Source organism: Plectropomus leopardus, chromosome 23 (genome assembly GCF_008729295.1).
Source record: "Plectropomus leopardus isolate mb chromosome 23, YSFRI_Pleo_2.0, whole genome shotgun sequence".
Classification (NCBI taxonomy): Eukaryota; Metazoa; Chordata; class Actinopteri; order Perciformes; family Serranidae; genus Plectropomus; species Plectropomus leopardus.
In genome coordinates this window covers 17,762,457-17,789,768 of record NC_056485.1, presented here as the reverse complement: position 1 = coordinate 17,789,768, position 27,312 = coordinate 17,762,457, and the positions used below count along the sequence as shown (strand labels likewise).

The 27,312-nt window shown below is 40.4% G+C and overlaps 1 protein-coding gene across 1 annotated transcript; it reads right to left on the bottom strand.

Moving 5' to 3' along the window:
* Window positions 1-27,312, bottom strand: LOC121962465 (stromal interaction molecule 2-like). Its single transcript, XM_042512720.1, has 2 exons — window positions 26,091-27,312; window positions 1-143 (listed from the first exon to the last, which is right to left on the bottom strand). Exons 1-2 carry the CDS (start codon window positions 26,221-26,223, stop codon window positions 1-3), a joined length of 276 nt encoding a protein of 91 aa, XP_042368654.1. The 5' UTR covers window positions 26,224-27,312.

The window sequence follows — 27,312 nt, the reverse complement described above, 5'->3', positions numbered from 1 at the left end:
TTAAAAACTCACCTCCACACTCTCGTTGACCTCGATTCCCCCGTCATTGTCGTCATCCAGCTGTTTGTGGATGTGCCGCAGCGCCTCCAGACTGAAGCGGTCGGCCTCGCCCATGCATGGCGGCATCACTTTGAGACAGGGGTCTGCAGGGGACAGAAAGACCAGGTCAGAGGTGAAAGGTCAGGTGAAGGTTAACAAGCAGCCAGAGGACATTCACACAACAATCAAGTCCAATTAATGTCAGGAGCAAACAAATCAGCCGCTGGCATGTATCCTCGTTTTTGTGTCACTTTTAATTACAATATATATTTTATGTGTGGATTACGTGTTTACAGGCAGTAGCTGCATCTGTAAAAGCTAACTTAAAAAAAAAGCTTAGAATACAGATGACACGTGCTGCGAAAAAGAGTTTCCTCGTCACAGAGAGCAATAGATAAGAACGGGAAATACATGTAAAATGTTTGCGTATCAAATAAAAAACAGTCTACTTAGCATATTTGTGACATCACAAATTCACAGAAATCCTGACGGGCTGTTTAACCCCTTGAAGCTTGAGCATATTGAACTGAGCAGTTGAATACTGGTCAAAGGTCACTGCAACATTTTACACAAAGTCCAAACTTCTTTAGAATTGGATTTGTGTTATATTTGTGACATCACAAACTCACAGAAATCCTGACGAGCTGTTTAAAGGCACAGTTTCTGAATTCAGACTGAGTGCACTTTTCTGTGGATTGAACTTTTCGATACTTTCACATTATTTATATAGCCCCTTTACCTGCTTTATATTAAAAAAGAAATGAAAATCTGACTTTTTACAACGTAGGACCTTTAAAGAATATTCAAACGATGTGGTCTTTTACATAATTTAAGTCTTCCAAGAACAGCGAACACTGCAGGACAGGTTTTCCTTCTCAGGTAATTTGTACCACACCTGCCCTCCAGGTATTTACTAAAATACACTGCACTTCCTTGTGTGATTTGGAGTGAAGACAAGTTATGAAATGACTTATGAAACATCGCTCCTGGTAGTAACTCCTACGGCACTGAAGATGCATAACAGGTCAGTAAAACAAGTTCACTGTGACTCACAAGGGCCTGCACTTGAACCTGATAATTGGGCCAACAACTCCTTCAGTCATCTGAGGTAAATATTTAATGTGTAAATATAGAGCTTTGGTGTGTCTAGAGCAGTGATAGTCAACTTACGGTCCGTGGGCCAAATCTGACCCCTGATAGGGTGGCAGGTGGGCCCCCAACCATTTTCAAATTCACAGTAAGAATTAAGTTATTCACACTAGGAATTGTTTTTGTACTTTTAGTATACATAAGGTGCCAAAGTGCATAAAACGGCATCAAAATAGAGCTTATTTATAAAAAAAAGTGCGAGTGGAGGATCCCCTGCACCACTAACAGAGGTCCTGGCTGAGCCCCTAATGTCCCAAAATCCTAAAAATGTTCAAAATCCTAGAACCATCCTAAAATCCTAGAGATGTCCTGAAAGCCTAGAAACAAACTAAGTCCTACTAATGTCCTAAAATTCTAGAAACTCCTAGAAACACCCTAAAAATCCTATAAATGTCCTAAAACCAAAGAAATGTCATGATATCCTAACAAACAAATTAAAATCCTGCAAACGTCTGTGTATGTATGGGGCCACTGGCACTGGCCCCTGGCCTCCTGTCATATTGCAAAAGTGGCCCCCAAGCAGAGCAGGTTGAATGTCCCTGGTCTTAAGTGAGTCCACTTATGGCTGATATCTCAAATAAAGCATCTCAGCCTCCGACAGCAGCCCACAGTCAGCTCCTGCTGGACTCACTCGTGTGCTGTTGTCATTCCTGCAGCGTCCCCAGGCGTCCCCCACTCGTTTTTATTCAGTCCCCCTCCTGTCCCACTGGGGAAATGAGCCCATTACTTCCAGCTTCCAAAGCCATGGACAGTTTGAGCTGGACTGGAGCCAAACTGTCTCAATGGAGCCACAGATCACACACACACACACACACACACACACACACACACACACACACACACACACACACACACACACACACACACACACACACAGGCACATTCAAACAACCACAGACACGCAGGGTAAAACACACACACATACAGACACATACAAGCTCAAAACCACATTTAAGGAAGATTTAAGTCTCAATGTTGGAAACAAAATGACAGAAACAATTTTTAAAACCTATGACTGCTCATTTAATGTTAATCCAAGTGGTGCCAAAGCCTCGTCCAAACCCAACAAATAATGATGCTCCCAGTTTGGCAACAGTTTCAGACCACACACAGCAGCCAAGGGAGACACAACACCACCCAAACAACAAGTGCACAGCGGCACACACACCCAAACTCGTGCAACACGCTCTCGCATCCAGTGTTGTTTCTCTGTCAGAGGACGACAGAAAGGCCACTGGAAAAGGCCCAAAAGTGCAAACAAGGGACATTTTTGTAGCGTCAAAAATGCTGCAAATGCACAAACTTAATTTTTGTCACCTGCACAGACTAGTGGAAATGCTCCAAAGGGTGAAAAACCGGAGGTCACCAGCTCAGCTGGTGGAAGTCTCTAAGTGGACTTGTAAAGGTTCTTGCATGAAACTTAAAATTTTTGTTGCAGTTTGGCCTGTCATTCATACGACAACAGTGTTTAGGGGGCCTAAGTTTTGAAAGTCTAATCTTCTGAATATGCAAACCTTCTGCCGCCACGTAAACTAACAAAGTGCGGATTGTGTGAGACGTCACAGCTGCACTTTGCACGCAGTGTTTTTCTATGGTGTGTAATTACAAAGTTACACTACCCACTACTGGCCTGGCGTGCACACTACAGCTTTTTCTGTTGTTTTTGCGAAACCGTTTACACGAGAATCGTTCTCACAGTGTTATCATATGAATGCAGATTTTTTTTAAAACGCAAAGACTTTTCTGTTTTCTGTAGGGCTGTTCTCGTCCAAATGTGGCTTTGATATATCCATGTCGTTATGGTAAATATGACCCCGGAGCCAGCAGCTGGTTAGTTTAGCTTAGCATAAAAACTGAAGGTTAAGTTAAGTTAATCTTAGATTCTAGATCCAAGCTTAAACTGTCTTAAACATACTTGTACACGTGTATAAGTAAAACTATGTCTGTAACAAACCCGTCCTTTTACATCGCAAAAGCACACTATATAATAAAAAATCACTTCTCTAAAATACTGCAGAAAGAGTTAAAAATAAGCAGCATCCATAATGTACGGTGCAGCGTATAGGCGACCGTATGGCATTTTCTGCTGGTTTTTGATGTCGTATCTGTTTACCGAAACAAGACTTGACACGTTAGTTATAGAGTTGCCACTTGGCAATCCGCAGAAGAAGCAGAAGGAGACATTTGATTGGACGTGTGCCCGGGCTAAGTTTGGATGAGGGGACACTGGGGAGGATGTCCATGTCGAATGAAGACGTTGGCAAAGGGCTGGACTGAGTCCTCACGTCGGTTTGGTGCCAGATGCTGGATAACACCGTGATCATTTGTTTCTGTGTGAAACAGATACAGGACGTCGGGCGAAACCTCAGTGACTTTAAAATCTCCACCTGTTCACATGATGATGTGGAAGCGCTGAACTAAACATTTAACTGTGTTTGACTAAGCTGCTGCAATTAGAAAACCAGCAGCCACTTCCCGATATGACCGCACACAGTTTGACCTTTACCAAACTGCCTGGTGTATGAGCACCCATACTGTAAATCCTCTAAACAATGTGCACTACAAAAAGACACACTGAGGAACAATTTTCCAGCTTCAGAAGCAGAATTATTTTTCCAAGTAGGTTTTCAATTACAAGGAATTTGCCTTTCTGTTTGGTGCAAAAGAGAGATGTATTAAGAGGAAATAAAGATACAAAGTACTGCAAAAGTCAATAATATAAATACAGAATAGAAAAATTACAATAAAAACATGAAAAATATACTATAAAAACACTACAACATAAAAAATATGTACAATATAGCCATTTCACAAAGGAGAAAACTGCAGTTCTGTGCAGGATGTGCAAAAGTTAACAGTGCCGCTAATACAATGTCCAATATACAGAGATAATAATTCAGAGTGTACGTTTAAGCTGTAATTGGTAAAAAAAAAAAAAATGTTTCGTCACATTTGCTGAAATTGTCACAATATCCTGACAGAAGTACGAGGCAGATAGAAAGTGATTCTAATGGCATTTAGGAGAAACTACCGTATATGTGAATGTAAAAAACTGAAGGACTTTCTCAAGCCACTGTCAACTACTAAATCAATAAATATAACTATATATATTTGTTTAAATACAAAGATCATGTCAAACTGTCAAACTCTGCAGCACTAATCAAATAACTTTAACTGCATTGCCTATTTCTCATTTTACTGCTCAACAGTACAGTAAATTATTTTACAGCTTCTTTCAGGCTGAGCTGCTCAAACACACATCAAAACGGAAACTAACTGATGTGATAGTATTGAATCAGCAGTAAGTCATATGATTTCAGCTCTATCTGTCAGTGTAAAGGAAAGATTATCAACACAATGTTCTTTTAAATCCGCCTTTTTTCAGCAGCGTTCGTCTGCCTCCACTCAGAAGGCATCTGATGCTTGAGAACGAGTTACATAATGCATTTGCTTAGCTCGCCAGTGCAGTTTACATAGCCGGTTGTTTGCATAGCATGCATATCTATTCGGCTGTTTGGTTGTTTAAACAGGTCACAGAACTCAAACATTTTTACTTGTGTTTTACATACTCAGACGGCTGCACATCCGACCGTGAATCCCACTTTAACTTTGTTTTGCAGAAAACATCAGAGCTGATAACAGCATACTTTTACAAACAACTTCCTGTGATGTTTATCTTTTTTATTTTGAATTGTCACTTCTTTCTATACCGGTGGCCTAATTCTGTTCTGCAGGCACGCAGAAGAATTCATGAGCCGACTTCTGAAGCTCATCGAGGAAAAGATAATTCGGAGATTGAAGTTTTTTTTTTAAAACGCTGTCATTCACTGGGAGTATTTAGGCTGTGCCACCTGGTGTGCAATTCAGAAATATGACAGCAAAAGCCTCCCAGGTGTCCTGTTTTTGAGTATGTTTGAGTACGTTTAGGGAGCGCTACAATGAGGAAACATGTGACAGGAAGCGGCCGTCGGTGACCCCGAGCATTCCGGGGGGACGCTCGCAAAATCAAAACAGCCGGGAGAAGCAGTCCCAAAAGATGACAAAATTGGAAAGCACTGGGTTATTTTTAACCCATCAGGCTCCCAGTTGTCAGGATGTAAAAGCTCAACAATGGCAGAGGTCTCCCTCACTCAAACACACACACACACAGATGTTAATCTCACACACACACACACACACACACGCAGCAGGCAAACACAAGTACAATAATTCACTTTGCCATAACTCACAAATGCGCGCGAGCTGTCACGGAGGGCGGCAGGTTTGGATCAAAAGAATCTGATAACAAAAGCGATTCGCTGTCAGCTGCCGCCTTTAAAGTGAATCCCAACACTTCAAAAATAGTTGTTTTTTTGCACATTATATGCACGTCGTTAGGAAAGTTCGGTCTCTTTTCTCACAGAGCTGTGACAGGAGGAGCAGGCAGGGAGGAGTGTGTGTGTGATGTGTTTTACGGTGACTTTTTGGGGGACTTCCTTGAACCTGATCCCTGGAGACACACGGACATCATTTTTTAAATGACTGAATGGATACAGCAGACGAAGCTCGCCAACCCTGCTGCATTCTGGGTGTGTTTGGATGTTTGACGTGCTCACAGAGTGTCAGATAAATACATTTTCACGCAGTTTTGATGTGTTAATATGACAGAAGTGACAGGTATGGGAATAAAATTAGTTTTCTGCATCTTATTCTCAAACGTGCTCTTATTCAGCTCACATCAGCGGGATGACAGGGCTGTACTTTTAGGCAGGGAGCGTTCCTGAGCTGATTTATTATTCTTAATCGTCTCAGAAACATTTTCGGAAATTCCTGTGAGATGGTTCATCGTAGACCACCACGGGAAGATAAATGGTTTGGAAGTTGTGGACAAATTATGCTCAGCAAACGTGACTTAAATCGGCCTGATGGTGACACTAAAAAAACATGTTATGGTCTATTAATTTGGGGACACAGTAATCAATAAAAATGTTGTTTCTGTCGACTTTGCATGAAATTTGTTTTATGAGGATAAAATTACGCTTAATCTGAAGGAGTCTTGGGAGTCTGTGTAGGGATCTTTTCCTTAATGTTGTCAGACATTTATGATAATAATCCGAGCCCTGTTTGACAAAAACAAGCACTTTTAGTGGATTTAACTGACGCTGCATAATTGTCCTGAGGAGTTACATTGCAGCATGTTTTGTGCAATACTGGATAAGTTTAAAAACTGGTGTCTCGATTAGTCACTTACACAAGAAAACATGGGGATAAAAAGAGTCCAGGATGAAACATGTCGAATTTACCCTTAAAACCGAATGTGCACAAACATAATAAGCAGATTTTTAAGTTCTGCCTAAAAAACACAAAGCCCTGCAGCTGCTCGTTCCCACAGAAAAGAGATAACGGGGCTCAGACAGGCTTCATGTCAGCCTCCCACAGAGTGAGAAAGAGACACCTCCCGTCTCCCCCCGCCTCACGTCAAACCCCAACTTGGGTGAGCAGCCAGATCCAGTGTAAGAGTATCTGGGCGTGGGCAGAGGCGACGCGGAATTAAGATCGCAGGATATGATGGACTGGACGTGCGACTCCGGGGAGCCCGAGTGGCCTCTTCTTACCCGCTCATGATGTCTCCGTGTCCTCAGCTATTTCCTGCTCTCACACAGACACACACATTGTCTCCCTCTCTCTCTCTCTCTCTGACCCGAGTACAGCCGACACGTCAAAGACGCCACACGCATACAGCATCTATTCATACACAGTCTCAAGTGTCTAAGTCGGTGCAGAACGGCGGTAAAGGTGGCGGCAGACTGAACGAGCGCAGCAGGCTGAGGTAACGCTGAAGCAGACTGGCGAACATGTCAGTGAACGCTCCACATAGTAAAACTAATCAGAGTGAGCTCACTACCACACACACACACACACACACACACACACACATCAAACAATATTAGTCTCTGCGGTGAAAGCCTAATTACGTCAGAGTGTTGCTTTATTAACAATTTAGGTTCAGATGACAATAAAAAGATTAATCTATTAGAGTAAAAGGGCTCAAACCTGTCTTACATCCCATCATGCATACACTGTTTCTTTACCACATACAACCACATAAAAGTATACAGTGTGAGTACTTAATTAGGCAGCTAAAGCCTGTTTGTACTTTCAGTGCTTCGCTCAGCGCTTTTACGTGATGTTGGAAATGTCGAATTATTGTCTTAGTGCGACTACAACTGCACTTTTAAAATACATGTAAAAATGTTAGTCTAACCAAAATTACAAGCCCCATGTATTCTTATAATAATAATTAAATATATCTATATATATATTGTGTACATATTCGATTTTAAATTTTGCATCTTTGTTTTGCTGTTGTTCCTGTACAGAGTCCAGGACGCTCTTCAGAATTACTCCTCGTATAATGTATAGGATGTGATTCGTATGTTAAGTTTTTGTTTTGTGTAGTGTTTAGGATAGGTTAAATACTGAGGACAAACTTCATTTTAAAGTACACAAATACAGAGAAATGACAAAGAAATTATAAATGAAAACAAATCTTATAGGCATTTTAAATCTTAAATTTAAAAATGTTCGGTGCTTCTGTTTCACAGTGCTTTTTCAGGTATCCTCTTGTATTGAGTCTATTCTTATGCACATTTATGTTGGTTTATAATTCAATTTTCCTTTATTATGACACAAAAAGCATAAATGGCCCTTTTCTCAACCACAATCTTAACAACAACACTGTAGAATAACACAATCCTTGAAAATGAGGCCTTTAATTAAGTGATAAACATGTGCAGCGTAATCTCGTCGATCTCAGCCAAGAGCGGAGAAAAGTCTGGCTGAGTTCTTCCCGAGTCACGTTCAACACACGCTCCAACAACCCCTAATTTATCCTTTCTCCTGTCGTCCTGCGCAGGCGAGTCAGAGGTCAAAGCTACAGAGCCGCAGACTCTTCAGGCGCACCTCAGCGTCGCACCTTTTCCTCTCGGTGTCATTATTCGCTACACGACTCCTCCGCTCTGATGTAACAACAGCGGCTACAAGTCGAGGCGACCTCCCGCTCTGATGTCAAACAGTATATTACCACACCGTGTCGGCCGTGTCAGCAGTTCATTAGATCCACAGTCGCCGCGCCAAACTGCTATCAGCTTTCACGCATTTATGATGTATGCACTTTCCATATGGACCATAAGTGAGACGTTAAGTTCATTCTTGTGCATTTTATTGCAGCAGTCACGAGTTAGTTACGAGCTCCGGCTCGCTTGTTTGACTCATTCTTATGTGAAAGTGATTAAAGCTAAAAATCCCAATGATGCTGCATTTATACACCTATTAGATGCTCCAAATTGTGTGAAAGCAGGAGGAGGGGGGGGGAATGTGATGTCGATGTGTCCCAGACGTGTCCCTGTAGCCAGCGCCCATATGGCAGTGTCATAAGTCAAGCTGACGGGTCAGTATTAAAGGCGAGTAAATAAAGCTTCTGGAGAGTCTACCATTTCAGCTCATCAGCAGCCATTAATAAGACACAAATATCATTAGCCGCCTACAAATGCCGCCAGCTAGTGCAGAGCGAGAGAGGGGTGGTTAGCTGAAGAGGAGGAAACAAGATACAGAAAGTGCTTGTATAATATTCTCAGTTTGCATAAGCTGTTAAAATGGACATGTTAAAAACTCCTGTTTGTTGTTCGACGGGGTAACACATGAAAAAGCTCGAGGTGGCTTTAATGGAGTCGGCCAGCAGGAGGGAAAAGTTCTGACGGCAAACGTCTCGATCCGAAAGTCAAACAAAAGATTTCTCCGTCTTGATCCGCTTGAAAAGAAAACTTATTTATTCGCCATGTTTGAGCTTCTGCTATGTTGACAGGTGAGCTTTCTGACTCCGCAGGGTGCCCCGGGGCATGGCAGCAGAACAATATCATCAACATGCAAAACACACAAAGTGGGAGTCCAAACTTTTTTAACCCTTTGAAGCATGAGCAACATGGCTTTTCTTCCAAAAACATGGAAAGAAGGGGATAGGCAACTTTACACGAAATTAGTAACAATAAATAAATATTTTTCTTTTAAAAAGTTGGAAATTAGTTTAAAAAAAAGTAACAGAAAAAATAAAAATAAACAAACAGAAAATGAAAAACGTTGTAAAAAAGAAATTTAGCGGAAATTAGTTTAAAAAAAAGAGAGAACAGAAAATAACCCAAAAAATGGTGCTAAAATAAAAAAAATAATACATTTAAAAAACATAAACATTTTTTCTGTAATCTTATTTTCAACATATAATTATAAGAATTTAAAAAATGATTTCATAGTCATTCAATAACTTTCTCTCTTTTAGCTAAGTTTAAGGTCATTTTCTTTTCATGTTTTATTTTTTTATTTTTTACTTTTTCTCACTTTTTTACAATAAGTGGGACATTTCATTGATTGCCGTTTTTCTGTTTTTGAAAGAAATCCTGTCTAAAGGGTTTAAATACTTGCAAAGGGCGTCCAAATACTATGTAATAAAACTGATGTCTATCTAGGTTTTAAAGGGTTTATCTGCATGCATGGATGGTATTACTTAAGAGCCACCTACGGAGAGAAACGAGTCCATCCAAAACAAAGTCTTGCAAAACCACACACACACACACACACACACACACACACACACACACAAACACACACACTAATCTCTATGTGTCCAGGCTCAACATGTCTCGACTAAACCTGATCCACCCTGAACTCTATTGTCTTTGTTGCAATATGCAGAAGCAATGAGTTATGCAAACAATAGAGGAGGAGCTGGACCAGCTCCGGTAACTGCAGTAAAGGAACGAAAACTTGTGTGTCTTGTCAGTATACGAATAAAAGGTTTGACGCATGCATTCAGGCTCTACGGCTCTGATCTGACTTGAGCGTTTCAAAAGAAACACGAGAAGGTGGCGTTTTGTTGGAGAGGACTGTGGGTATAAAAGGAAGGTTTGTTTGTGTGCAGAAAAACTGGGGAACAGCAAAATACTGTCATTAGTAGATAATATAAACTCTAATTCATTCAGACTCCCAAATGACTTATTATCTATCTATTATTATCTAACATTACAAAACAAACAGATTCATGCAGCGGTGTGTTTTAAGCTGTGCTGCGTTATTTCGCTCAGTTAGCCGACACTATGCGTTGACGTTAAAATGGGGCTCAGATACTAATCATCTGATATTTTTATGACCAAATACAAACTTTAGGTGACACACACCCTCTGTGAGGAAGTGACCACAACAAGCAGCACTTCAGCTGCAGCTCTGCAGCTCTGCAGCTGAACGCAGCATTAACGTAGCCTTAAAGCAGATGCCACTAATAAGAAGGATTTTCTGAAACTACAGAACATTTAAGTTTGCACAAAAGCCTTTTTACTTCTCTATTTATATTCACATAGGCAGCTCTTCCTCTTTGACTCGTTTGAACGTAGTAATTTCCGCTGAAACGTGGTATCCCTTAGCCATCGAAACCACCTTAATGAGCATCAGTAATCCTCTGCTTAGGCCACAGCTTGATAAAGAGGGGTCAGATAAGGGGGGGGGGCAAAACGTGTGGAGGCCCACCAAGTCTGATCTGAAAACTTCCAGAAAAGGAGACGCTCCTTGCGCCTCGGCGTCCCAGGAATGTTTCAAAAACAGCCCCGAACACGAGGTGTGTGATGTATGCTCGAGGAAGAAAAGCAGGAGGAGAGAGGATGAAAAGACGAGGAGAGGAGGCCGAGCACTCGTTTAATTAGCTCGCTCGGCCTCCGACACGCTCCTCTGGATACGGGGTTAATGGATTGAATGTCTACGAGAAGCGAACCGGGGAGATGAGATCACAGGCTGGACTTTAAAAGTTAACGATGAACAATGAAAAGCATGATGAGAAGTCCACAAAGGAACGGGCGCCCGTGTTCCCGCGCAGCTCGAGAACATCCCTGATTACAAAGCAAAATAAATTCTGTTTTTCTAATTCATGCGCACAAGAGTACAGAAGATGCAGACTGGATAACCCCGACCGGGATTAAGTGTTTCTCATGTGTGTCGCGGCCTCGGGACATGAAAACTGAGGGTTAAGACTTTCCCGTGGGACCTCTGAGAAGCATCTTTTTTAGGGTTTGGTACCTCACGTTCCCTGACCTCATCACAAAATGAAAAACACAAAACAAAAACAGAAACCAGATGTGTATGGAGGCAATTAATAGCTGCAATCATCTGAATCTTGAAAACTGAGTACTACATAATATATTGCAGTGAAATACGTTAATTCGAAAAGCATCTTAATTATAATTTTTGTTGTTTGAATTCCCCTCTGAACATTTTCTGGAAGAGATCGATTCTCTTGAAATGTACTGAGGGCCTTTAAAGCATTTCAGTACAATCCATCAAAATACTTTTGATTGATATACGCAGCAGTTTAAAAAAAGGGGACGATATTTAAAAACTATTTAAATGGTCAAATTCAGGCCTAAAAACTAACTGAGTGGATAAATTTAGACAACAAAATTCAAGATAAAAAAATCGAACTTCTAAAATCACTGTTTCTTTAGCTTTTGTCCTTGATAACCTGAAAGCTCACCGTCATATTTTGATCTGTCTTAAAATTTAAGATGAGTTGCAATTTGATTTAGTGAATTTGAGCAACTTTATTTTTAAAGATTAATACTGAAAACTTTAATTTATATCTCAATTAGCTGAACTGTAAAAGCTGAACCTATCTTTGTGGAAATTTCAAGAAGCAGAATTTAGGACTTTGATTCTCTGCCCAAACCTAACGGACCCAACCAACTGGGTTCATTTTTTAGCGTTTCCCCAGATTTAATCAAGTCAATATTTCCATGTTAGACTGCTCTATTTTCATATTAATTCAGATTAAGAGTGAGGTGGTATTCCTACAGAGTGCCCCAGAGATTACGTTTTTCTGTAAACTGACGCAGCTTCGCTCTGGTTCCCTCGTCAAAAAGCCTATGAGATTTTTCCATTAGATTTTGGATTATTGAAGAAAACAAACTCTAAATGTTTGTGATACTTGCCAGTAAAATGTAATCGTCAGTAAAAAGCTAATGCTAACTAGGAGTGTTAAACTGCCAACTCATTACCGGGTTTAGGACCCATTCCTGAGGTTCTCTGTAGTGCCCTGAATTTATGAATGGCCAAATTTGTAATTTTTTACATTATTTTACAGTTTAAATTTCCGTTTTTTTTCTAGAGCTTAGGACCAAAACTGGCGGCGTATTTTGGCCTCTGGTTGGGCTCATGTAGGGTTGATTTCTGGGGGCCGATCAAAGCTCCAATTTGAATTATATAAATTTCAATATGGGTTATATACACAGGTCTTTGGCACTGACAGCACATTTCAACATTAGCTTTCAGTCGTGTTTTAATGTTACAGGAAGTGTTCAGTTGCTTATAAGATTCAAAACATTGTGACTATTGTCTGCATCGATAGATGTGTTGCATCTGACAACTTGCTGCAGCTTTAACCACACAGATCTTTCAGATATGACGGATCATATTACAGCTGCTCTGTCATAAAAGAAGCCTGATCTCGTTAGCGGCATGACAACCATGAAGAAAAAATATTTGCACCTTGAATTTCAGCAGGTGAAGAGGCAGTTAAAGAAACAAAGTACTGCTCGCTGCTCTCGCTTCCTGTGAGATTTATTGCCACTAACGTTTACATTTTTGGATCTCACATTACCGGAGAGTCGTTGCAGATGTGTATAAATTGTAACTTTCAAAACTCCACAGCTCAGACGTCTGCATGGCCCTGAAAGAGAAGGATTTAAAATGACATTTATGTGAAGGAAAGGAACATTGAGAACAGCCTGTTCAAAGTTTCACTGCTACCTTTAAACCTAAAAGCTTCGTCAAAACAAGCCAATGTTGGTGTGCTCGGCGCGCAAGGACGCACGATTTTTAGTTTCATTTTGAAAAGTGGCACTAAAGGATAAATTGGTTTTGGACGTACAGTGTCTCCTTCGGACGAGTTGAAGCAGACAGCAGGTTTGGCTTTCTGCCACCTTCCTGTGTGAGTCTTCCACCTTCCTGCTTGACGGGATTCTGGTATCTTTTTTTAAACTGGGACTCCTAAATATGGACACCAGTATAGAATCTAAAAATAAAGGCCATGCTTTAGACAATAGCAAAGTCGATTCATGGATTTAATCCAAATAAAGACACTGATCAAAGTGTCCGCAAGTGATGCAATAACCTTGCAGAGGATTAACAAAGGAGGTTACCATCTACCTGCATCCAACAAAAACTACTGTCTCAGAGGCGACACACCAATCAAACACGTTCCTGAACCTGTAATTAGGGACATGCACAAATATTTTGAGAGGCTGTTGCTCTAACCTGAAAAAGGGCAACCCTTGGTGTTAATGCTTTTCAGTGGGCTGTCATTACGGTAAAGGTAAAACTTATTTTTTAATACTATATGCAGATATAATATGAGGTGCGTCTTTCATTAATTGAAATATTTGTTTATAGTAAGTTATTAGACTACTTTAAAAATTCTCATTAAATTAATTAAGTAGGAAATGCAGATCATATTTAAGCAGCGGGCTGAAAAATGAAGCAAAGGTACCAAAAACTGCAGTTCCTTAACTGGCCACTTAAGGATGGCTACAAAAGTCCCAAAATGACCCCCATGTTAAAATGCCCAACTTCACAGCAGAAAAAACATGTTCACAGCCTGGTGCAAAATACAGTTTTAGTCTATAAAGCAATTTTTAACATTCATGACAACTTGACATCTAACACTTCCTTCTGTACTCCCATTACAGCACAGGTCACAATATCACAGCCCTCCCAAATACGTGGATTATATATGAATTATGGTGCATTACTTTTCGTAGGTATACGTACAAACAGGCCGAACTGCTAACATCCTGTTTAGCACTCTGCTAACTTGAATGGAGATGAAGGTTTTTAATCTTTATGCTCTCTAAATGTTATCAGACCAAATGGATCAAATCTTGACACTGATTTGACCGGTTTTAACGCTAAAAAACCCCACTGATTTACAGACGTCTCTTTCACCATGTAAGTCAATAGGAAGAAGTGTTTTTGGGCTGCAGGGTATTACACTGTTTGGCCTCTACACTTCCTGGGGGCTGGCATCACTTTTTTCTTGCTCCGGAGTCAAACCTTTTAAAAAAAAAATTAGGTGATATGGTGATTTAATTTGGTTTAACTGTAGCAATTATGGGCTACTCTTATATGTAACAACAATCCAAAAACAAAACAATAATTTCGTTTTACTCCAGAGGGGCAGCTAAGCCAAAGAGCGCCAATGGGCCTTTGGCAACTTGAGGCTGTCCTTGTGCCGGTCTTTGCCTTTGACGGCCCTTTGACCCACTTGCTGCAGGAGAGGCGGGAGAAGAAAGCAAACGAAAGTCATTCTGTTGCCATCAGGTCCTCTGATGTGTAATACAAACTGGGCCCAGTTTGGAGCACATCAAGGGGAGGCTAAGTGGCTCCTGAGAACCCACCTGTTGGTCCGGACATGCTACTGTTAGCAGCATGAAGACGGATTAGCAACTCATCACAGCCTCACAGCGCCCAAACAAGACACGAGGGACAAACTGCTCAACTGCTTGTTTAGTAAATCTTCAACCCGAGAAATGTTATAATTAACTTTAAACCTGCATTAATTGTTTTTCGTTGACGTATGTAAAGGACAAAAGCTTAATTCCGGATGCTTTTCTTAATTTATGACATTCACGTTTGAGTCTCCTTGTCATGTTTGTTCTCTGCGTGTATATTAGTTTGTTGTGAGCCCAGGTCGGATCAAGAATGTCGGCGGAGACAGACTCGAGAGGGGACTGCATACCAAAGAAATCCACACCGCTCTTTGCCCCTCTTGCCCAGGCCACCGCATCACATGCCCTCTGCCAAGGGAAAGTCCCTGAAATCAGAGGGGACTGATCCTCATGTCCAATATCTAACTTTAAATCCCGCCTTAATATATATAGATCGATTCCAGATTGAATGGAGAATCATCATCTCCCACACTTCGTCTCTCACGAGGAAACAAAGACCCTCTGTAAGGTTAATCTGTTGACTCTAACAAGAAATAAAACGTAGGATTTTGCTTCAGTAAACACGTGGCTAGACAGGAAATGACATGCAAAGTGAGCAAGTGACAATTTTAGGCTCCGTGAAGGGCATGGCATTGGCTTCTTCCTGTGTTAAGGTGACGAGTATTATCACAGCAGGATCCCGCTCTCATAACAGGACGAGTCTGTGACCCCTGTCAGTCTTTATTCTCAAACAGTGGACGTCTTTCTCTCTGTTTTAGAGACGCGACCAGCGATTAGTCCATTAATCACACAGTCGATAAAATGGAGATAAACGGCCCTCAAAGTTTCTTCATTTGTTTTTGTCTGACTAATACGACCAAATTTTCAACGATACAAAGTAAGAAAAGTAGCAGATTCTCACATTTGAGGAGCTTAAAAACAACAAGTATTTTTCCTTCAAAAATGACTCTAAGTAGTTGCCAATAACGGTGGATTTATTTATCCGTTTCAGGGATACAATGAATCTATTCATCATTTAGTCGATAACATGGCGAGCCAAAGAAGATATTTTCAAATAGCTTTTTTGTTGGAATAATAAACAATTTTTAAATGATATAAAGTAAGAAAAGTATCTGATTCTCACATTTGAGAAGCTAAAAAAATATAATTTATATTTTTATCATTTTATTTGACTTATTATTCTTTTTTTTTTACTTATTTTGTCTAGATGTTTATATTTATTGTATTTATTATTTTCTTTTTATTTTATAGACATTTAATGACTTTTTTGTTTTTTGCTTTTTGAATATGGTTTTGTCTTAATGTTGTAATTTTCTAGTCTTGCAAAACATGATGCATAGCTGTTCGTATTATCCTGTTTGTTTTACTGTCTGTTGATTATTTTCTCTATTATTAAACTGATCAGTTGCTTGGTCAGAAAATTGAACATAAATATCTTATTTTGTCCGCAACCCAAAGATATTCACTTAATGGACATAGAGGAGTTTATGTCATAAAAAAATTACTCAAACCCATTAATCAATCATCAAATTAGTTGGCGATTAATGGAACAGTTGACAGCTCTAGTTTCAACACGACCATGTTAGTGATATTAAACAGAGAACAGCCAAAGGCAGAGGAAGTGAGATAAAAAGCGGCCTCTACCATACATATGACTGTATGTTTTGGTGGTTTTTCCTGCCTGTTGGCACGCAGTGATGCCAGCTTGTGTGCATCCATCACGAAGGGCTCGCCCAGCCAAGCGCCCACGCAATGCCAGCTGAGGGATCAACACCTTAAAGTGTGGCGGAGCGGGACAACAATAGTCCCCTCTGGACCGGGTGAGGGCAGACGTTTGTGCTACTGTTGGCCGCTCGCAGCAGGAAACACTGTACAGCTGAGTACAGTGACCTACATCTCTAACTGAGGCGCTTTCTGCACGAGTGAATCAGCTTACTGGCTGCTGGTGTTGCGTGCTTATGAATGAATTATCTCAAATATTCTGGTGCGTTCATTGGAGATTCAAAAATATAAAACAAAGACGTGTGTCAGTGTTTGATATTAATCTGATATTGAGACGGTATTTGAGAAAAATGGCACGACTGGTAATCATGAACTGAAACATGGAATTAGGTAGTTTAAGGGGACTTATTGTGCTTTTCCTTATTTTCTGTCATAAACATAATGTCAGATGTTAATATTAAACATTGCCAAAGTTTCAAATAACGAGGTAAACATACTGTGGGCCAAACATTTTGAATACCCTGTTGATTCTACGTTCAACACAAGCTGACGTCAGCTCGTAATGGATGACTTCATATGGTCATCTGCTCCAGACGCACTCCTGCAGATGTATATTCAAACATGTGAAAAGGACACAATTTCTTAACAACGCATTCAGTTATGGTGAGCACTAAATGTTAAAATTACAAGCCGTCAACACGAAAAAAAAAAAGTCTAATATGAATGATTGCAGTTTCGTTTCAAACTGTAGCGGTTTGGTTAGCTTAAAAAAATAAATAAAAAATAGTAAATAAAAACAAATAACTATTTGACTGAAATGTATGTAGATAGTGTAGTAGCATAAAGTACCTACTTAAAGTACTTTATTATGCAAAGTGCATAAAGTCAAGTAACTACGTTGACATTTGGTTCCACCTGGGACACAAACTGCACTTTTCTGTTTGAAAGTCAATGTTTGTCCTCATTGACTTTGCATCTGCATCATTTTCATGTTGACAGCAAGTAAAATTTACATAGTTCCTCCCCATCACCGTGTAATGCATTGTTAAGACTGCGTGTCCATTTCACGTATTTCTATGTGATCGGACCACTGCAATATGATCTCACATACAAAAGACCCCCTAAATTTAACCAATCAAGAACAGACTGGCTTTTGTCAAGGGGAGTCTTAAAGACACAGGAACTAAAACTGAGCTATTCAGACGCTGAAGTGTTTTTAGCATGTAAACATGTTTGAGTAGAACGCGTAAAATATAAGTCTGAACCTGAAAATGACCATAAAATGTCCCCTTTAAGTCTTTGGAGATATCAAAAACAAGTAGAAAAAAATAACAATAGCTCCTCAATGGTGATTAGCGACTTAACAATGCCGCCACACCACTGAATCAGGTCACCGTAGACCGTCTCAGCGCCTGTTAGTGACTTCAAATCCGATCCCTGCTCTGGGCCATGACTGGTTACCGTGGGCAAAGTGGAGCAAACCATTAAACAAAGCCCCATTATCTCCCAGCTGCGCCCAGTTGAAAGTCAGAGTGTCCCGATGCCGCGGCGACAGATCTCGGTATAATGATGAAGAACACTCTGAAGCCGCCGCGTCAATGTCAGCAGCAGCCACAGCAGGGAGCAGGATGGAAAACACACATGGAAAACTTCACCCGTGGCTTTATAAATACACCGGGGGGGCCGTCTGTTGGTGACGGGCCTCATTAGGTTGGATCACAGCCCTAAAGCCCCTCATTGAGATGGGCGGCAGCTGTCCACTTATGGGAGAAGTCAACTCAGAAACTGAGCGGCGTCATTGCGGTAATGCAATGCAGGCCTTTCGTTTGAGGCTGTTAATGATAAATAACTGCGCCAATGCTGCTGTTTGAAGGGTGGATTTTGCATTAAAGCAGTATTAATTCATTTGTTTAGGTCACTTGGGTGCAGCGGAAACAAACTGCAAACACAAAACTACGGCAAACAGTTGCCTTTCTGCCCATCCAGCAGAGAAACTTTATCATTCATTTGGATTGTGGCCGCCCAATGACCGTAGGTTAATGGAGTGCTTTTACTTCATGTCAGTTTAAATTTTTTCTTAAAAAATTAAACTGTCAGTTAATGGTGAAGCAAAATTAACAGAGACAGAAATCCTTATCCATTTGCCAACAAAACACACACAATTCTGCCTGAGACAGCAGATTTAGCTAAGGCTAATTAGGTCAGAGACGGACTGGAGTACAACGTCACATTATGGATTTCTGTCTCTTTTATTTTATTTTATTTTATTTTATGCTGTTTGTCAAAGACAGTCTAAATTGTTTTTTTATTATTATTATTTATTTTAAAACAGATACTTGGGCAATATCTGATCAAACATTTTGGTCTCAGTGCATGGCTGCTTCCCCAATGCTCAATTATCCAATTTTATTAAATTTTTTAAATTTATTTTTTTGTCGTGGCCTTTTATACTAATTAATACAAAATATATTTGCTTTTTTGGTCACTTGTATTCCACTAATTATCTGTCACTGGTTTTGTGCCGAATGTTTCCATGTTATTCATAAAAAAAACAATAAATGACTAAATAAAGAGAAAAATCTAATTTAAGTTGTTTAAAACAGAATTGCACAATAAGACAAAACATTTTTTCAATGAAATATTGGAAATAATAAAATGTAGCTTTTTTTCCTTTTTTTCTTTCTTTTATTTAATAATCATTAGTTGCAGCTCTGCTTCTCACAGATGTAAGTGCTGTCAGGAGTAGTAGTAGCAGAGTTTTGGTGAAGTTTAACTTCTTTTTTTTGGCTCATGGGGAACCCCTCAGAACAGTCTGTTCTCGTCAGTGAGAGGAAATGGCTTTGCCTGCTGAGCCGTGCTCCGCAGAACCGGGACATTATGACTCGCTCCACGTTCACAGTGACACTCTGTCACTGTTAGCCCCCAGAGCGAACCCAAAACTCCCCCTGAGGCTCCGACACCACAGTGAGCAAGCAAAGCCTGGCTTTCCTCAAGCGGGCGTGTTACTTTGATCGAACACGGGCCAGCCGGCAGCGACGAAAGTATCACGAAATGCAAATTCCTGTGCTCCCTGCAGAACTTAAGCAAGCACGGGTGAGATAGGCAAATGCTGAAACTCCTCTGCAAACAGACTCTTTCATTAATGCGGTCGAGATAGCCACTGTCACCTCTGATTCATGTCAACAACATGAAGCGAATTCTCTCCAAACTTGGACAATCTCTGAAAAAAAATCATGGCGACAGATCGTGCAGGAATAACGTACGTGACAGCGTGTGAGAGATCTACTCATGTTTGCTTTGCTGCTTTTGACAGCGTGTAATCTAAACTACAGCAGCCACTTTCTGCATCTGTAGGTTATGTAAAGCTTATGCTAAATGGGGGGCCCTGTATCTGAGACAACTATCATCCAGCCGGCACATTTCTCCAGAACTGGATGTTCCTTTTTAGAGGGAAGGGCTTTGTTTGTTGAAACGCCAAACAAGCTAAATACACCATTAAAACGAGGGAAGACCACGTTCACATCACCACTCGACCCATCCCCTCCACAAATGCTTTCTCTTTTTTGCTTTTGTGCATGTGCTGCTGAAATTTCTATCACCACTTTCTCTGTTAAGGTGCAGAGATGATTCCTATTGTTTCTATCTACTTTGAATGTGGCCCAAAAAAACTGCAGTGCATGCAAATAATTTACAATAAAGAAAGAATCCTATGCAGATGAAAAGGCCCAAAATGAGGAACAAGTTTTGCTGGTTAGGACTAAAAGACCTGAAACATGTCACATCAATGTACACGCTGAAATGAGTGTGACAGCAGCACAAAAACAACTCCATGTCATGACATTTAAGTCAACTGGTGCAACTGGTTATCTGCAACAATAAAGTCAATCATCAGCTGTACCTCATGCAGATTTGTCTTTTAAAAAAAATAATCAGCCAGTTAATCTGTTCATCTTCTTTTCTTAAAAATTTAAGAGCGTTTTTAAACCGCAGTGAGGTGTTGGCTGATGCACAGTGACAGCTGGGTGCGGTTGCAGAAATGATCGGCAACTAGTAAAGAAATATTTCACCTATATAAAAAGGGCTCTCACATAAAACTAGGACGCCTGTGCAGTAGAAAGATGCAAATACTTTTAAAACTGGTGCTCGTGACCAGCGAAAACAGATAAAAAGGACACTTTTGCTCAAGAAGAACAAAACCTACAAGTACCAGAATGCAGTGTGCCACACCACACAAATGAATGCTCCCGCTGGTGGTGACGTAATTTGAACTTTTCCATTCAACACAGTGGTGGCTGACTGGTAACACAGTGAGATAAAACATGTGTCCGAAAACATTTGAGGCCAGAAATTTGCAATTCAGAAACAAAATGTGCTGCTTCAGGGCCTTTCACACCGCCGCGCAGTGACCCCCTGACAACCAGGATAAAGTAAAGTCATGCCGGGCAGAAATACAGTCTCTCTCTCCCTCTGTGCAGCTACCTGTATGTCCGCAGCTGCTTGTACCAAATAGTAGTGTGAAAGTCAAGAGCACTCACTCCACAGCAAAATCTGGGGACCGAAACACCCACAGAAGTACACTGCACAACAAACTGGCTGCCCAAAAAAAGAAACAACTGCTCGACTTCAAGCAATTCCAGTCAACTCAGGGGTCTCTGACTGATGATACAAATCTCCCTAAGCCCTAAATACTACCCTCATCATTGAAAATCGGCAAAGTATGTCTTTAACTGGTACAATTATTTGTTGGAAAAATGAATATTACATGATCATCTCAAAAATAGTGAGTTCAAATTTCACATTTTAAATTTTTACACTTTTAAGCAAGGGAACTCTGAGATGACTCACATCTTTCGACAAATTGCACACTTATGTAATCACCCTCCACCAGCATCCTCTGCTTTATGTCTGAAACTGAACCCCAGCTTCTCTTAAACTCCCAGCCAGACTCTTTTGAAGATCCTAAATCACTGGGGAGCTGCCTGACCCACCAAATGTTAAAACCAACCCCCTAGGTCTCACCCCCTCACTGCTCGCAGCATGCCAAATGGCAGCTTTGAACCATAAACTGCTTCAATAACAACAGCCTCGACACTAAACTCAATTACCAGGGCTGGAAATGTTCCTCGCAGCTGAATGTGCGTGGCAGTCACGGGTACAAACCCTGTGTTTCTGTGTGCAAATACACCTACAGGCAAAGTTAGTCATTCCCAAACATGCATCACTCAACAATGTAACCTAGTTCCTGAATGTGCAAACAGATCCAGTAGGTGTTAGTAGTCATAGATGTGATTAATGGTGCCATGAAAGCCACACTATCTGGGTGATAATTACAGTGAACGACAAGGACAAATGCGCCACAAAAGCCCAAAACGTCTCCATTAAGAGAGACGTGCTGCAGCTTCAGAAACAATTTTACATAACATATATACATATACACAAATTCAAAACAAATACAAGAAAAACACACAGCAAACAAGAAAAATGTGCAAACGCAAACACGTGCTGCAGAAACAGCAAATATAGAAACGTGGTTAAGTCAAAACACAGAAACAACTAAAACAAATGCAACAGAAAAATACATATATATATTGTTTGGTATGTACTTTCGAATTGGAAACGTTTCTGAATCAGTTTCACACACATTCATTCATTTGTGTTGACCACCACAATTACATCATCTAATGCCACAAATACATATTTCGAGCTGGACTGATTATTAAGAGCACTTCTGGAATATGTATACCATTGGGTTATTTACTGAGCACTTGGGGCAGAACATCATTAAAACATAACCTTTCATCCTACTGGTTTGTAAGTCTACTTTCACTTAGAAACAGTAATCCATGTGATATAATAAGCTGTGAACGATCAACAGATCCTGAGTGACAAACTGCTGCTGAGGAAAAAAAGAGAGACACACAGGCATAGACAGACCTCCCATGCTAAATTAGCATGCTAACTTAGCTAAAATGCTAACCTTCACTTTGTTGCTGACTGTCTAACAGACATTAGTAAGTCAGTTACCTACAGTTACATTGGCCAAAATAAGCTCCGGGTCATACAGGAGTACAGCAACTAGCAGCTAACACCTGAGTGCAATGACTGAGCAATAGTGCACAGTATTTCCTATTAATACAACTTTTAAAGTTTGAAACTTTAAAACTGAACTCTTTTAGCCAGTTTTCAGAAGGACATATTGGCATTGTAGAATTTCTGCAAACCACGGATGCATTACATTTTAACATTTGACATGAATTTTTACGTTTCTAAAGTGACATCGTGCAGATTACATGCATATGAGCCGACTTTGTCATGGGGAGATGGAGGGGTCGGTAGACGGCGCGTCACCTTAAAGACTGCTGTTTCAGACCAATAAAACAACAAGAGTAATTGTTGTGTCTATAATCGGCTTTTTCACCACCAAACCAGTATTTTTTAGGGATCTGTCACTGTGTTTCCACTGGGAATAGCACTGCAAAAAGATGTTTTCCACCAAGACATTGTTGTGTTTCATTCAAGCATTGTGCCATAAAAAGCAGTTGTTTTTTACCATGACATCACTGTGCCATGAAAAGTGGATGACATTTTTACCAAAATATCACTGTGTTCGCTGCCGGCATTGTGTTACAAAAAAAAGTGATTATTTTAAGCCAAAACATGAGCTTTTCCTAATCAGAACCAAGTGATTCTGTGCCTACACCAAACCACACATTAACCAGATCCAGTTTCAATATATCCGCTAGATAATGTATAAACGCAACATATTCACGGTTTGCAGAAACACACAATGCCAACATTTATTCTGCTGATAGTGCCGAGATAAGATAAGCAAATATCTTGCACAGTAAAACCAAGATTAAGTTGCATTTAAGAAGCAAAACAAACACAATTCGAACTTCACTTGGGCAACTGTTAATCTATAGAGGAAACTCTGCAAACAGGAGCAGCCTAAACACACACAGACTTGTGTTTTCCTCGCCTGACGCCAAGACCAGCGAAAAGGCAGCTGACCTTTCCACGCAGCCGGCTGGGAAATGGGTAACGCTGCGGTCATGTTTACTGACACTGAATTAAGTCACCACTATCCCTGCATCACTTCATTGTTCACAGGGAGACGTCGTCCCGCGGCCCAGTTTTACACTGTCGGGCTGCTGTTGTGTAAAAGGCCAAGTGTGTGTTCGTCTTTTTAATCAATATATCCCCAGTTAATTTTCTGAAGCTGCTTAACACTTGTACACAGACCGTCACGAATGCTTAACAGCTGTCTGGAGCGAGGTTTATCACTGTGTCGGTCAGCTGAAACAGGTCGCGTTAGATGAACATGAATAGAGTCTGTAGACTTTCATTTACTTTATGTTTGTCTTCAACTGTCTTTTGTTTGTGTTGGCAGCACAACACGGACATAATAAGTTATTTGTGCAAACAGTTCAAAAGAGTAAAAACTTTACTTTAAATAAACATCATAAATGTAGCTTCACCTGAAATGTGAATTATAATATTTGCATCACCTTGTGTGACAGTAAGAGTACGAGAGTGGAGTAAAGTGAAGTATATCTGCTGCAGGTTAAGTTTTACAATAACACACTTTCCGCTGCCTTTGGTGGCTGTCGTCGTATATATACATATATATATGCACAGATATATATACACAGCTTTCAGAAAGGTGCAACACCAAAGTATCACTTTTAATCAGCAACATAACAAGAAATGGCCAAAAAAATAGCAAGAAATTATTAAAAAGTAACAAGAAAGTTACATGGGAAAAAAAAGACCTCAAGTGGTAACCCCCCCGAAAAAAAGCATATAGAATTGTTGTTTTTTTTTCTTACGGTAACATTATTTAAAATATATAATAAAGACAATTATGAATTTAATTTTTTAAAAGTTTTTTGATGATATCTGTTAATCCTCCGCAGTAAATTTTCCGATCATGTCATTGTCATTGTGTTTTGGGTTTTTTTTGACAGTTTGCGGGACAATTCTTGCCTTGCTCATCATGATTTTTTCTGTTTTTTTTACTGAGGTCACTGATTTTCTCTGGTTTCATGGGTTTAACACAAAAATCAGAGTTATATCAAACTGCACAGAGCCTTAAAATAAGTAAAAAAAACTTAAAGCACAACCATAAACAAATCTCTGCAGATCTGTCGGAAAAGATTAGTAAGAATGTCAAGTCATCCTCTCCAGTTACTACAGGTACCCTGAGTACTGTGACTTCGGTCTCTGGTCACTTTCAGTTACACTGCCTGTGTTACTGATGAGGACTGAGGTCGTCTCTGAGTGGATAAAAGCAAGTGGTTTCCATGGTGAAAGCAGAACTTCAAAGACTATTAAAGGAAGCGATCTACATGTAAAATATCCAACACTAACAGACTGAAAGCTTACCAACGTATCAGCATGGCATCAATCTGATGTCTACAACAATAACCGAATCAGTCGGGTAGATTAAAGTGCACTGAATATACTGTAAGCTATCAGAAAGTTGAAGTTTTCAGATAAAACTATGGCTTAAACACAAACAAAGATGGCAAAATTTAACTGGTTTTAAAAGAATCCACTGGCTATACATACAAGCCTACATACATACATATACACAAGCATGTCTGCTATAAGCATTTAGTTGTTTAAATTAAACAAAACTGCAAATTAGCTTCAGCTAGATCCCTTTAATCCATTATATCTATGCTATATAACACCCATTTAAACATTATTTTGTGTACATCATACATGAAATATGTTGCACAACTTCCATCATTTGACAATATTTATCCGTGCTGTCGCATTTAAATGACCAAACATGTGAAATCAAAGAAATAGTGTTTTTCTACACATTCTCACACCATGTGTTTTATATTTTGATATTAAAGCATTTAGTTGTTTTGGCCAAAATCAACCAAATCCTGCAAAATAGCTCCAGCTAGCTGCCATTTACATATGTTGCATAACTCCCAACTATGTAACAATACTTATCTATGCTGTCATTTTTGAATTATCAAACATATGAAATTTCCCTCACTATGTGTGGGCCTTTATATGACTTAAGTTAAAGCAACTGTCAAAATCAGGTACAAAATGTACAGAAAGGCTCACCAATCAAACAGACTATTTCAGACAACAGAGGGAGAAAACAGGTGTATTCACGCAGACAGTATGAGGAAAAAATATATTTTTTTAACATTAAAGCCTCAAATAGAAAACCCAAAATAAAATATCAACCTTAAAATTAGCATAACATGGGACCTTTAAGTTAGGGCAAAGTGTACACCCAATGTACAAACGCCTGGATCAATAAAACAGATGCAAATAGATGGAAATCCCCTTCTCATTAGGGCTCTGTCAATAGCACAATTTCAGAGGGGGGTCACCTGTGGCCTTCAGAGAGGGGGGCTTCCCTCATTACAAGTCATGTTGGGGCATAAAACGTGATGCTATTATTCATGGATGCACCTCCACAGCATCCTGGGTGACACATGAAGGGCACCATTACAGTAGTGAGGGTGCATCCTGCATTCCTGTCATGTCATGCATTCCTCAGCAATGTACAGAGGTGGAAAGGAGGGGGGTGCATCAGTAGCGCAGGACATTCCCCACAGAAAGCCACAAGAGAGGGGGAAAACTGCACATGGAGACACTCGCATGTATGCGTGCGTGGACTGCGCTTACCTGTGGTGGCTACATTTGCAGCATCAGACGAGTGGCTGGGTAGATCATTCGAGTAAGTGCACTCCAAGCCCAGTACCGCATAGATGACGAGTCCACGTAGCAATACATTCAATATCTTGTGAATGTAACTCATGGTGGAAAAATTAGGGGAGAAAAATCAATCCTGGGAGGAGGGAAAAAATGTCACGGTCAGGGTGAAAAACAAAAAAATAAATAATAGTCTTTTTTAAAGAGAAATATCATTTAAAAAATGCACCGACTAAGAGGTAAAAAATGAGCAAAAAATACAAAATAATAGTTCATCATGGGTCAACTTTGAAATAAGACCCCCTTTTAAAAAAAGACTCTAATGGGTTTACTGGCTGTTTCAGAGGGGTGACTGCTGCGAGCTACCACAAACCAGTCCCCCATAATTTTACCGATTTAAAAAAATGTGAATAAAAAGCAAAGCGGAATCCCGTGTCCAAAACAAAACAAAAAAAAGGAAAAAGCGCAAAAAATAAAAAACGCTGTGTAAATCCTTACGTGGGCCTGTGAGTTGGAGGAAAACAGTCTCTGTACTTCCACGTACAGTATACAAACACCGGGGACAGCTTCAGCATATTGAGCGTCTCATAGGTCCGCCTCCTCTTCATACGAAAGTAGCAAATCCCATCGCATCAAAAAAAAATCTTCCTCCGTTTCCTCTAATCCGTCTCCGACCTACATCGACCGCACACGACATCCGCCTCCTCCTCGCTAAATGAAGTTTTTAAGTCAGCTTTTTTTGTGTGTGCACGGCTCGCTGTGATACTGTATCCTGCTGTCAGATCAGCTGCTCCGCCGGCCGCTGCACACGGAGGGAGGGAGCGCGAGCGGGGCGGAAGTCGGTATGCAAAACGGTTTGACATCAGGAGGCGGAGGAAAAAGGGGGGTTTAAATGCTGCGTGCAAGGCATACGCGGAAGGATTTGTTTTTAGCAGATATTCTGCCGGGTACTGTTTTTGTTTTGAACTGAAATTCGGCTTCCCACGCTTCCCCCCCCGGGTTTCACGCAGTGGTTCCCGCCAAACAGCCCACTGCACCTCAGTGTTTCACATTAATGTCCGTTAGAATCTTCAGCGCGATGGAATCTTCCGTGTCGACGTTTTTATACCCGGGTTTGTGACGCGTAGAACGCTACCCGCTCGTGCCAGCTCGTACCCGCTTCATTGTTCTTCACTTTTCCGGGCCATGCAAGTTT

Coding starts and splice junctions, on each gene's coding strand:
- LOC121962465 (XM_042512720.1), bottom strand. CDS start 26,223: ATGAGTTACATTCACAAGATATTGAATGTATTGCTACGTGGACTCGTC. Junction 144..26,090: donor TGCAAATGTAGCCACCACAG/GTAAGCGCAGTC, acceptor TGTCCCCTGCAG/ACCCCTGTCTCAAAGTGATG.